The sequence below is a fragment of the Arvicola amphibius genome, chromosome 10, assembly GCF_903992535.2.
Source record: "Arvicola amphibius chromosome 10, mArvAmp1.2, whole genome shotgun sequence".
In the NCBI taxonomy this organism is placed as follows: domain Eukaryota; kingdom Metazoa; phylum Chordata; class Mammalia; order Rodentia; family Cricetidae; genus Arvicola; species Arvicola amphibius.
The window spans coordinates 92,643,722-92,657,154 of NC_052056.1; the positions used below are offsets into that span (position 1 = coordinate 92,643,722).

Consider the following 13,433-nt stretch of genomic DNA (forward strand, 5'->3'; position numbering starts at 1 on the left):
TGAAGGGAGTCCCTGACTCCTGCAGTGGGGTCCTGGGGAACTTCTACATCAGTGGAAGCCCAGGAAATGTGTGCTGGGACCTCAGCTCTGAACTTTGAGGATGAGAGTGGAGCTAGCGAATAGGAAGTCTCCTGGCCTCCCTCATCCTCTTGGCTGAGAGAGGATCACATGGCGTAGTATGCCCACTGAAGAGCCACGGTCCTGAGTTGGCATGGGTTCTTTATTGTTTTTGTTTATTCATTTATTTTGAGACAGGGTTTCTCTGTAACTGACAGTTCAGGAGCCTATCCTGGAACTAGCCCTTGTAGAACAGGCTGGCCTCGAACTCACAGAGATCTGCCTGCCTCTGCTTCCCAAGTGCTAGGATTAAAGATGTGTGCCAGTACCGCCCAGCCCAGCTTTGTGTTTATTTTTTGTGGGTTTGTTTTGTTGTTGTTGCTTGTTTTTTTTTTTTTTGAATTTTTTGTTTGTTTGTGTGGTTTTTTTTTTAATACATGGTTTCTATGTGTAACAGTCCTGGCTGTGCGGTAACTAGCTCTGTAGACCAGGCTGGCCTCGATCTCACTGAGATCCACCTGCCTCTGCCTCCCAAGTGCTGTGATTAAAGTTGTGTGCCACCACCGTCCAGTCCTGATTTAGTGTTTTGAGGCAAGGTCTCACTTTGTAACTCAGGCTGGCCTCTTAACTCCCAAACCTCCTGCCTTGACCTCCCAGTGCTGTGCTCCACCACAGCTGGCTCAGACTATTGTCCTCTGTTTTCCATGGACATACTGAGAGGAAGGAGGCCTCCCCGGTGCTGTTCAAAGGTGCCTGGCTCACCTTTCGAGGCAGAGGCTCTCCCTGAACCTGGTGGTACTAACTGGACAGACTGGTCAAGGGGCTCTAGGGATCTGCAGGTCTTCGTGAGGGTTAAAGACGTGTGTGACCACGCCTGTCTTATAGCTAGGGATCTGAATCCTGGCCTTCCCGTAGCAGGCGCTTTACCAACTGAGCCATCTCCCAGCCCCCACTTCAGGATGCTTTAAAAGACTGGGTTTTTGTTTGGTTTTTTTTTTTCTGGCATGAGATGCATCACCATGGGAACCAGATGTGTGGGCCAGACTACCATCTCATGCAGATATAAATAACCCCTCATTTCCCCCCAGTGAGACTGTAACTGCAGGACTTGGCGGAATGCCCAAAACAGATGCACATGGGGGTGTCAAGACTGGGGGCTGCTGCCAGCATGGGGGAAGGAAGGACCATACAGACAGAAATTGTCATCTTTTGGGAAGGAGGTGACAGGCTCAGCCCTGTATCCCAGCAGGAGACCCAGGAAGAAGACAGGCCCTGTATCTCTGGTTGGGTCTGATGGGCAAAGTCTGTGTCTTTCTATGGGTCTCTGGGTCTGCATTAGCGTGCTCACGTCCCCCACGTCGGTTAAGGGCTTTCCTAGGGAACTGGGAGTTGGGGGAACTTCTGCTCCATCCTTGGGGCAATCTCAAAAATTGATGTATAGGCCAGCAAGATGGCTCAGTAGTGAGTAAAGGTGCTTGCCACAAAGCCTGGTGACCTGAGTTCAATACCCAGGACTCACACAGTGAAAGGAACTAATGTCCACAGGTTGTTCGCTGATGTTCACACATGTGCACACACACAGACACACATAGAGACACTTTTTTTTTTGAGACAGGTTTCTCTGTGTAGCCCTGGCCAGTCTAGAACTTACTCTTCAGACCTGGCTGGTTTCGAACTCACAGAGATCCGCCTGCCTCTTGCCTCCCCCCCACCCCCGCGTCCCCCAGCTCCAGTGCTGCATTTAAAGGTGTGCACCACCACCACCTGGCTTTAAGTATTTTTTAAAAAGAACCCAACGCTACACACAATTCCTGCCTAGGGATGAAAGCCAGTCTTCCGCAGGTTCAACAGGCGCTCTCTCTCACTAAGCTCCAGCTCCTTCTACAGAGGGCTTTAGAGAACTTGCTATGTGGCTCAACCTGACACGGAATCTGCTATCTATACAGTCCAAGCTATCCTCAAACTGTCAGCAATCCTCCTGCCTCAGTCTCCTTAGTGTTGGGCTTATAAATGTGAACCATCATACCTGGTCCAAGCCCTTGCTGTTAAAAAAAAAAATTATTAGCTCTCTTTCTGAGACAGGGTCTTATGTAGCCCAGGCTGGTCTCAGACTCACTACGTAGCTGATCAGGACCCTGAACTCCTGATCCTCCCTCTTCTACCTTCTGAATGTCAAAATTACCGGCATCTAACACCACTCCCAGTTCATGTGGTCCTGGGACTCCGGCCCAGGGCTTTGTGTACGCTAGACAAACACTCTACCAACTGAGCTACATTCCCAACCACATTTTTTGTTTGCTTTTTTATTTTAAGGTTGTTGTGCTAGGTTGCCCAGGTAGCCCAGGCTAGGCTGGAACTACTGATCCACCTACTTTAGCTCCCAAGTACTAGGATTACAGACAGGCCTATGCTGTCGTCACACCCGACACCCCCTTCTCCCATTCCCCCTTTTCACTGGGCTCAGGAATGACTGCACTCTGGCCCAGCAGGTGCCCGGGACGTACCTCCTCTCCTCCTCCAGCTGATTGGACAGGTCCACTTTCTCTTTCCTCACGTTCTCCACCAGCAACCGTGCCCGCTGCAGCTTCTCCTCGGCTTCTGCAACATACTGACCCAGAGCAAGGCCAGGATAGACAGGGTCAAGTCAATTCCAGCCTTCTCCTGGGGACAGGACTGAAGTAGGGGAGGGTTCAGGAGAGGAGGCCCACGCTTCCTGTCCCCTGTTGGCCCCAACCAGGCAGGAATAGTGAACCAGACATGAAGAGAGAAGGCCCAGCAGGGAAGGAAGCATAGGGCCCACAGTGTGTGAGTGTGTGTGAGTGTGTGTGTGTGTGTATGTGTGCATGTATGTACCCTAGGATCCTCTGAACATATAGATGAGGTTGGCTTTAAGATAGTTGGGTTTTTTGTTTTGTTTTATTTACTACTGGGGATCAAACTCAGAGTCTTATATAGGCTAGGCAAGTGCTCTAATGCTAAGCCATGCCCCTAACCCCTCACAAGGGGCTCTAGACAAGTACTCTACTACTAAACATTCCAACACTGATGTGACTGTATTAATCCAAGCCCTCAACACCCAGAGAAGGACAAGCTAGCTCACAAATGGGCACAGGGGCCTAGCACAGAACCTCACACAGCAGACAGGCATTGAAAGTCAAGTGTGATGGTACAGCCCCGTGGTCGCAGCACCCAGGGAGGGAAGGAGCTTGAGTTTAGCTAGCCTGTGCTACAAAAAGACTGTTTCAAGAAAAAAAAGGGGGAAAAAAACAGGAATCTGGGAAATTTGGCTCAGTGGTGGAACACAGGCCTAGCATGGATCTCTATTGTTGCCAAAATACATTCATACACACATCAGAAAAAAAGATTAGGATAGGTAACAATAAACACTAGGCTTAGGGTAAGAGGCTCTATCTCTGAAATATATTCCACAGATGTGTGTGCCCCGAAGCATTATCTGACATATGAGCAGTCCTACCCTAGAGATGACCATTTCAGTTAGGAATCTGGACACAGCGTGGTGGATGTCAACAAACATAATTCTGTGTGTGTGTGTGTGTGTGTGTGCATGTGATGACAAGGGTGGAACTTAAGGCTACACACACGAGACAAGCAATCAACCACTGAGCTACACACGCCTCAACCCCACTACCTCAACTATCACCAAAGCAGAGGGAGCAGGGTGGGGGGGAGGACAGAGAAGAAAGAAAAATGGCTCAGTGGGTACAGACGCCAAGCCTGATGGCTAGAGTTCAATCCATGGTGTCCACATGATGGACGGAGAGAACGGACTCCCCCAGTTGTCCTCTGACCTCCACATGCACACTGTGGCACATAATGCTCTCTCAAAAAACAAATAAATTAAAATGTCCCAAAAGGCTTTTTAGGAAAAGAGAAAAACTGGTCAGTCAGTGTTGGTGCACGCTTTTAACCCAGCACTCGAGAGGCAGAGGCCAGTGAATCTCTGAGTTCGAGGCCAGCCTGGTCTACAGACTGAGTTCCAGGACAGTTAGGGGTACACAGAAAAACCGTATCTTAAAAAACAAAAACAAAAGAGAGAAACTCAGCCAGATATGGTGGTCCACACCTGTAATTCCAGCACTTGGGAGAAGGAGGCAGGAATGCAAAGAGTTTGAGGCTAGCCTGGTTAACAGGGTGGGCTCCAGGCCAGCCTGGGCTACAAAGGGAGACTCCTCTGTCTAAAAAAACAGCAAAAACAGAAAAGTCTCTCACCTAGAAAACACTGGTACGGGAGTACTAAAAGCAGGAAACACAGGTTTAAAAGCCAGTTCTTCACTTGATTATGGCCAAATGACTGAGAAGTAGTTATGGGCCTCCCTCCAAGATGGGTCCCTAGAAGGAATCCTATCTTGGAGGCAAGCTGTTAAAACTCAGGATGTTCTAAAGGGATGTAAAACCATCCATCTTGGAGGGAAACTTGTGAAAACTCAGGAAATAAACAACTCAATAACTTCAGGAAGTCCCTGAAACTGACAAAACTCACTAGGGCCCTGCCCCTTCAGCTTATGTAAGGGAACGCTCTCAAACAAGCTGCCTGTTAAGAGGCCCAAAGCAATTGAGCTCACTAGTAGAGAGACTTTCCAAACTGTTGAGCTGGCTGGAGGTTGTGCAATGGGCTCTGGGTTTCAGTTTCCATGACCTCCAGTGGCTTCTCCAGCCCCGTGGGAAGAGGTGTTCGGAGCACCCTGGAGCCTGCCAGTTACACACCTGCTCATGCTGTGCCTTCAGCAGGGCGATCTCCTTCTCCACCTCACAGATATGGCTGGTGGCCTTGGCTACTTCGGCCCTCTCCAAGTCACGCTCAGCCAGAAGCTGCTCAATGTGCTGCTGCTTCTCCTTCAGCGCTTCCTGCAGGGCTGTCGTGCCTGAGATCTTCCGGGCGTAGCGTGATGAGGTCTCTGTGAGCTGGAGAGAGTGGGCAGGGGTGGGACTCAAGACACTCGGGGTATCATAGCTCCGCTCACTCCCTCCGGCCTCACAGGAACTAACACAGAACGGGAGGCCTTGTGCTTCTCTGCCTCTGCCCCAGGATATTTGAAACTCACTCGCTGATTCACCCACAAAAGCAACATGATAGCTGAGACCCCACTTTCAACAGGGCTGCCTCACCTTGGCCAGCTCCACTCTAGACCAAGAGGTACCGAATGAAGTCCTTCTACCCAGACCCAAGTCACCTCCTCTTCTCTCCTCACCTAGGGTTCCTGTGACAGGAATTCCCTGCCTGTATCTACCCTGTACTGTTTACCTGGGGAAGGTGACCAAGAAGCCAGTCATAACAATAATAAAACACATAAATGGACCAATGTTTCCTACAAAGAGATCACACTGCCCCCACCCCCACCCGAGGGATGCCTGGAATCAGAGCAAGCCGGGGACAGAATAGGACACTTGATCCCGCCCTCCACCCTTAACATCGGCCTTCTCCACCTCCCCAGTTCTACCCTTACCAGGCCACTCCGGCTGGGCCGGCCGCCAACTGAGGAGGCCACGGAGCTGACAGAGCTGATGGAGGAGCTGCTGGGGCTGTGGGTCAAGGCCGAGACGCCCATAGCCATCCGTTTCGTCTTCTTGGCCTTGGCTGGACTGGTGGATGGGAAGCCAATTCGGATGACCTTGTGGATGGGTGCAAAGAGACCAAACTTGGGTGGGCACTGGAAATACCTGGGAAGCACGACAGAGCCACAAGTGATGTTATCGTTCCCTGGGGTCTCCCCTGCCTCCTACTCCATCTCTGAGCCCGAAAGACACAGGTGTCTCCTCAGGCCCCCCTGCCAGCCACATCCACGGTGATAGGTCCTCCAGATGGAGGAGTCGGACACATGGTGCACGCCTGTAACCCCAGCACTGAAGAGGTGGAGGCAGGGGGTTAGGAGGATGGGAGTGCCAAGAATATACAGCTCTAGAAATAATATTAAGTCACACACAGAAAAAGCAGCAAAATCAAGATGGGACCTCCCAGGCTACACTGTTCCAGGACCCTACAAACTATCTAGGGTACTCCAACTGTAACTTCAGTTGGTCTACTTCCCAAACCAGCTCTCTATCCCTGGGGGCCCCCTGCAGAGAGAAGAAAAACCCTGAAGGAGAGGGTGCAAGTCCAGCCTGTGCTATGTAGTGGACTAGAGGCCAGCCTGTGCTACACAGGGCTGTTTCTAAAAAGGAGGCGGGAGGGCGCAGGACACCTGCAGCTTTTTGCATCGCTCAGGAAACACTTAGATTCTCACTTTCTGCCTCCCTCGTACTCCTGCCCAACTCAGCCCTGTGTGGTAAGCAAGGGAACACAGAGCAGAGGGACTCTCTTAGTGCTTGCCTATGACAATGGCCTCTGCCCTTAGCTCTCTTGTCAATCAAATGGGATGATCACTCCCCCTGCCTAGCCTGACAGGCTGTTAGGAGGAAGCACATGGCCATCATGGCGTCTAATACACCAAGGCTACTGTACCTCTGCCGCCTCATCCTTGTCCCTTCTGACAGTCCTCACGAGAGCCCACTGTACCTGGTGCCTGCCACGGCCCCGTCGTTCTTCCCAAGGGGCTCATCTAGCTCCACGCCACACCACTCGCCTTTCGCAAAGTCCGTCTCCCCAACATATCGTACCACGCCAGTCTTCGTCCCACCGACCTGTTGGCATATGGAGAGAGGCAGGTCCAGAGGATGCAGGGGACACAGGTTGAGCCTGGCAGAGGGCAGATGAGAAAGAGGAGATACCCACGGACAGCTGGGAGGAACACAGGGTCCAGGGAGTCACATGACTGCTATGTGCAAGGGCACAGGCTGGGAGAGAGACACACAGATCTGAACTCAAACCCTGCTGCAAGCTGTATGAGTTTAGGCAAGTGACAGAACCACTCTGAACCCCAGTGTCTTCATCTACCAAAGGAGCGTTTGTGATAATTAAATACTGTATGTACGTAACATCTGCATGATGCTAGAGCCCAGGTAAATGCTCTCAGTAAAAATACAGAAGCAGTTTTCAGGGATGGGGCAGTGGTCTAGTAATAAAGCCCTGCCTAGAATCCCCCAGTGAGGGGCTGGGGTGTGACTCAGTGGTAGAGCACCTGCCTAGAATCCCCCAGTGAGGGGCTGGAGTGTGGCTCAGTGGTAGAGTCCCTGCCTAGAATCCCCAAAGAGACAGCACCCTCTTCTTGGGCAACTGCATGCATACATGCACACACACACACACACACACACACACAAACACACACACACACACATAAAATTTAAAAAAAATCAAAACAGAAGAAAGTATATAGTACTGCAAAAAATAAAGTTAACTGGACAAAACAAACAAAATTCCAAGCTATACAGACACATAAATTAGACGCTGAAGTATGTGCAAAACCAGGTCTGACCTAATTTCCTTCTGTTGCTGCCATGATAAAGGACCCTGGGAGAATGCAACCGAGAGGAGAAGGGGTTACTCAGCTCACAGTTCAGGTTACAATCTAACACCGTGGAGAAGTCAAGGCAGGAAACGAAAACATCACATCCACAAGAGCAAACACGTGTCCTTTGCTTGCTTCTGACACTCTGCTTTCTCTATTCTTACACTGCTCAAGAACCCCTGGTAGGGGATGGTGCCGCCCACTGTGGGCTGGGTCTTCCTACATCAGTTAACAACCAAGGCCACCCCCTTCCCAGACATGTCCATATGCCAATGTGACCTGGCTAGTTCCTCATCTGAGACTCCCTTCTCAGTTAAAACTGACCAGTACACCAGGGGTTCTCACCCTTCCTAACGCTGCGACCCTTTAATACAGTTCCTCATGTTGTGGGCACCCCCAACCATAAAATTCCTTTTGTTGCTACTTCATAACTATAATTTTGCTACTGTTATGAAGAGTAATGTAAGATCTGTGTTTTCTGATGGTCTTACACGACCCACATGTTGAGAACTGCCACAACCCACCTTTCAAAGTCCAGAAGCTTCTTTCCTTTCCCCCCAAAATAAATACCATTTCCTCTTTTAGTGGAATGATTCCATAACCATGCCCATCTCTCTAAATAGCAGGCTTCTGCTGCGACTTCTGCTTGAAACATTTAAGGTATTTTTAACTGACATGTAAGAATAGTCTGTACTTCAGTGATCCTCATTTTTGCGTGCACTGGTATTTGGCTTGCATGCTATCTGTGTGAGGGTGTTGGGTCCCCTGCAACTGGAGTTAAAGACAGTTGTGAGCTGTCATATGTGTGCAGGGAATTGAACCTGGGTCCTCTGGAAGACTAGCCAGTGCTCTTCACCACGGAGCCATCTCCCCAGGCTCCACCCCTCATTTTTTTAAACTGACAATAGCTGTACTTACAAATGGGGTCCATGTGATTGTGCATACAGTGTCCGTATTTCTACAGTGTGCATTGTTCAACTCAGGGAACTATTGCTCCTATCCCTTGACATAACCATCTACTTTTTTTTTCTTAAATAGGGAGCCTTTGAAAATCTCTCCAGTGTTTGCAATAAAATACACAAACAGGGTGCTGGGGATGCAGCTCAGCTGGCAGAGGGCTTGGCTAGCAGGCAGGAGCCCTGGGTTCCAACCCCAGCACTGCAGCGCTGAACATGCATGCGTCTGTGGTCCCAGCACTCAGGAGGTGGAGGCAGGAGGGGTCAGGAGTTCAAGGCCATCCTTAGATACACAGTAGGTTAAGGTAACACTCCAAACTCGCACGCGCATGCACGCGTCTCTGTGTGTGTACGTGCATGCGTGTGTGTAAATATGTGCTATTATGAGCTACTGTCACCTACTCTGCTTGACCTCAGTTCCATTTATTATTTATTTCACATGACCTCCAGTTCCATTTAATTTACTGAAATGGCAGGGTTTTATTGTGAGTGTGTGTGTGTAAATCTTCTCTTTTGTGTGTGTCCATGTGACTACGTACATGTGTATCTGGACCAGAGGACACTATCAGGTGCCTCTTCATCTGCTACACCTTGGTTTTTGAGACAGGGTCTCTCACGGAACCTGGAGCTCGACTTGGCTAGGCTGAGATTTAGCTGGGATGCTGGTCAGCAAGCCCCAGGGATCCTCCTGCCTCCACCTCCCCAGATGTGGGATGATAGGCACGCACCCCCACAGTCCAAATTTTCCACCTTGGTTCTGGGGGTTAAAGGTAGGTCCTCGTGCAGTGCTTACAACTGAGTCATTGCCCCGGCAATTGTTGTTCAGAGAGGTCTTCTTCTGCCGCCCAGGTTGAACCGATACTTTGTAGCCTAGACTGGCCTCTTAGGAACTGACACCTCCTGCCCCTCTCCCTAGAATGCTGGGATTACAGACATGCCTCGGCACTCTCCACGCCTCTTTATCTTCTAACACGTCTGGACATTTTCTTATTTCAGTAACCATATTTTTCACTCCCCCTAGAGTCTTTTTTGCCCCAATGAATATTCACAAGCACATGAATATTCATATATACATATTTGTCTCCACATGAATATCTGTAGTGGTATGAATATTCATGGCCCTATATTCAGTGGTAGTCTGAAGTGCCTTCTCCAGTTTCTCAGATGACTGACCATCTTCCCCATGGAAAGTTCTGGAAGCCTCTATCATGAAAACTGCCATATCGGTTGCCAACCTCAGGGGGGTGAAGGAGGAGGAGGCTGGAGAGAAGCAGGGGAGTCTCGGCCTTCATGACAGAAGTGCTTGTCCTACAGTCTCAGCCTCAGGTTCACCTAGAACCCTGATCTTCCTGCCGCCACCTCCCAAGTGCTGAGATGACAGGTGTGAGCCGGCATGTTTTATGGGGTGCTGGGGATCAAACCCTTGGATCTGTACTTGCTGGACAAGCACTCAACCAGCTGAGCTATAGCCCCAGCTGGAGACTCCCATCTTGTAAAAAGCATCATGGTTGGGCAAGACCAGCCTGGTCTGCATAGAAAGCTCTAGGCTGGCTAGGGCTACATGGTGGGATCCTGTCAAGAAAGGAAAGAAAGAAATAAGAAAGAAAGAAAGAAAGAAAGAAGAGAAAGAAGAGAGAAGAAGAAAGAAGAAGAAAGAAGCGAGGGAGCGGAGGAAGAAGGGAAGGAAGGAAGGAAAGAAAAGAAAGAAGGGAAGGACAGTGAAGGAAAAAGAAGAAGAAGAAACGAAATTAAGGAAAAGAAAGAAGAAAGCACAGAAAGAAAGAAAGAAAGGAAGGAAGAAAGAAAGAAAAAGAGAGCCGGGCGGTGGTGGCGCACGCCTTTAATCCCAGCACTTGGGAGGCAGAGGCAGGCAGATCTCTGTGAGTTCGAGGCCAGCCTGGTCTACAAGAGCTAGTTCCAGGCCAGGCTCTAAAAAAGCTGCAGAGAAACCCTGTCTCGAAAAACAAAAAAACAAAAAAACAAAAAAAAGAAAGAAAGAGAAAGAACCAGTCTGGATTTAAATGCACCACCATCATCACCACACACACACAGACACACACACACACACACACACACACACACACACACACAAGAAACGCTCAAGTGTTGAAGACTCCATCCCCAGCTGGGAGCAGGACTGAGAAGGGATTGATCACGAGGGCACTGATTCATCCGTGTTAAATTACGATGAGTTCATAGCTGGATGGGCCGTTAGGAGGTGGGGCCTGCTCAGAGGAAGTACACACTGTGGATGTTTTGACATCGGGTCTCTGCACTCAGCTTGCACTCGGCTTGCATCCCCTTCCCAGCTTTCTCCCACTGTGCCTTTCTCTCCAGACCCAAAACGATGGAGCTGGCCAACTCTGACCCGATCCCTCCCAAGTCACATGCTTAAGCCCATCTTTCCTCTCGTGTTCATCCCTGGTATTTCATCACAGCCACGAAAAGCTGACAGACAGATGGGTCTAAGACCCAGAAAGTACACTTTCCCAGGGTCACACAGCAACAGGCTTCGGAGCCAATGTCTTCTCTGCTATTCTAGGTGGTACCAATGAGGAACGCGGCCTCAGCCTGGACCTTGTTCAAGTTCCCTTTGAGTCCCTTCTCCGCTCAGCCCCTGGGTTCCAGCTTATCCACGAAGTGGCAAGGGGGCGGTGCGACCAGCCAGGTACCACCCACACTTACCAGCACACGATCTCCCAGGTGGAGGTCCTTGTCACCACGCTTCACAGAACCGCTGTCAGAGAGGTTGGAACCAGACTCATTGCCTGTCTTCACGGAGCTGTTAAGGACACTCTCCCGCAGGGGGATGACTCGGCTGGTGAGTGGGGGTGTGGCGGTGCCAGAATGCAAGGACAGGTTCTGGGCAGTGAGGGATTCCACTGAGTGGGCGTCACTGCCTGAGCCCTCTGCTGTGGGCTGGCGGGTCAGCTTGGAGGGCCGCGTGAAGATGCCCTGCAGAGCCGGGCACTCGAAGTAGCGCACGCCACCCACCGCTCCATCATTCTTGCCCACTGGGTCGTCCAGGACCACGCCGGCCCACTGGCCTGGCGCGAACTGTGTCTCACCGAGGTACTGCACCACGCCTGGCTTCACGCCATTCACCCACACCCTTTCGCCCACCACAAAGTCTCCCAGGAAATCATCACCCACTTCAGCTGCCTTTGGACCTGGCTTCTCAGAGACAGCGGTGGCGGCTCCGGCTGAGGAGGGGCCCGACGCCTGCTTGTGCAGGGGAGACCCTGTGGATAAGTTAAGAGGCAGTAGTTAGGACTAGCCTGGGAACTGGGAGACAGATAGTCAAAGCTGAAGGGTGTCAGTTATCTGACGGGGAAACTGAGGCAGGCCTGGTCAGCAGTATGATGTGTGAACGGCTTATTCCCTCTGGACAGTGGGTAACTCAGAGGCTTTCCTTATTCTTTAGGCTACCAGGGGTGTCCAGTGTTTGAGCATCTCAGGGACACACTGCCCACACAGGGACACGGTCTGCACTGGAGGGGCTGATAGGGTAGAGCTCTTGCATGAGGCCTGGGCTCCATCCTCAGGACCTCAAAACACAAACAAACAAAAAACAAAACAGAAGTTGGACTGATTAGTGGGAAAAGGAGCCTGCCCCCCAAGCCCAACAATTTGAATTCAATCCTCAGGACCCACATGTTGGAAAGATTCAACTTTTTTAAGGAGTCCTTTGACCTCCAGATGTGTGCCAAGGAATGAATGCCACCCCTCCCTTCCATAATAAACAAACAAATGCGAACCAGTCCTATAAAGTGTGCTTGGCAGGCCTAAGCAGCTATGGGCCGTAGCTCTTTAAAGCCCCGAGCGGTGACCCATTTTTACTTGTCCTCTTTTGCTTACAACACAAGAAGGGGTCCTGGGGTCTCGGCGGCCCAGTGTGGCTATTCTTAGAAAAAAGCTACCAGCTCAGCTGTCCCGACCCTCAGCTGTCCCAGCCCACAGGACCCTCAGATAATCTCTCCTGACCCCTGCCTCTCGCAAGGGTCACAGGTCCTCCAACCAATTGCTTCAACAGCTGCGACAACTCAGGTCACAAGTCTGTGACGCCAGCCGAGAGTTTCTTTGATTTATTTTTCCTCTTTTAGCCACCCCCAGCCCCGTTTGGTCCTCCCAGCTGCCCCTGCCTCACAGGGACTAAACCCTTTTCAAATTCCCCACAAAGACAGGCAGGGAGATTTCAGCTGCCTGGGGATGGGAGAACACAGGACGCCCCAACAAGATTTGTATTCCTATTCCCAGATTTGTAACACATTGGCCAGGCTTGGTTAAACCCCCTCCCTAAATTGGTGTCTCAGTTTCATTTTCCCCAAGAGACAACTAGATTATAGAGCTGTGTGTGTATATATGTATCAATCATAGCCCAACAGTGTATGCACACACAACAGCCTTAATCTTCCCTCCTCCACCTCATGAGTGCTGGGAATACAGATGTGCACCACCACACCTAATTTATGGGAGGCTGGGGATGAAACCCCGGGCTTCTAGCATGCTAGGCAAACACGATACCAATTAGACCACATTCCCAGGGCCTTTCTATTGTTTCGTTTTTAGAGTCAAATTACTTAGCCTTGGTTGGCCATGAGGAAAAATCGAGCCTTCAACTTACAGCAATCCACCTGCCTTATCTTTCCCAAGATCTTAAGCATGAGGTCACCATCACGTCTACCGATACTGCCAATCTCTGCCAGGGCAGGTGGTAAGTGTAGTGAGAGCTCTTAAGTTGTCACATGGGCCAGGCAGCGGAGATGTATGCCTTTGAGTCCAGTACTTGGGAGGCAGAGGCAGGCAGATCTGTCAGTTCTAGGCCAGCCTGGTCTACAGAGCGAGTTTCAGGACAGCCAGGGCTACACAGAGAACCCGTGTCTTGGTGGGGAGGGAGGGCAAAAACACAAAACAAAAACAAAGCATGCTACACATGGGTGGTTCTCTTGGCCCACACCCTCACGGAACCACCCGAGTCTGGAGCCTGGACTCAGCACTGCCTCTGAGATCCCCACCA

At 50.6% G+C, this 13,433-nt stretch overlaps 1 protein-coding gene and 1 long non-coding RNA gene across 2 annotated transcripts in view; one reads left to right on the plus strand and one right to left on the minus strand.

The window, feature by feature from the left end:
- Clip2 (CAP-Gly domain containing linker protein 2) overlaps positions 1-13,433 on the minus strand; it is a 58,208-nt gene that overhangs the window by 20,228 nt on the left and 24,547 nt on the right. The window contains exons 3-7 of the mRNA XM_038345570.1: positions 11,102-11,658; positions 6,572-6,696; positions 5,523-5,736; positions 4,783-4,980; positions 2,562-2,665 (exon numbers count right to left, since the gene is read on the minus strand). Coding sequence (XP_038201498.1) covers positions 2,562-2,665; positions 4,783-4,980; positions 5,523-5,736; positions 6,572-6,696; positions 11,102-11,658 — 1,198 coding nt within the window. The remainder of the gene's footprint in view (positions 1-2,561; positions 2,666-4,782; positions 4,981-5,522; positions 5,737-6,571; positions 6,697-11,101; positions 11,659-13,433) is intronic.
- Positions 11,094-12,173, plus strand: LOC119824981. The gene is made up of 2 exons (XR_005287153.1): positions 11,094-11,237; positions 11,841-12,173. It is a non-coding gene; the product is annotated as an uncharacterized LOC119824981 (long non-coding RNA).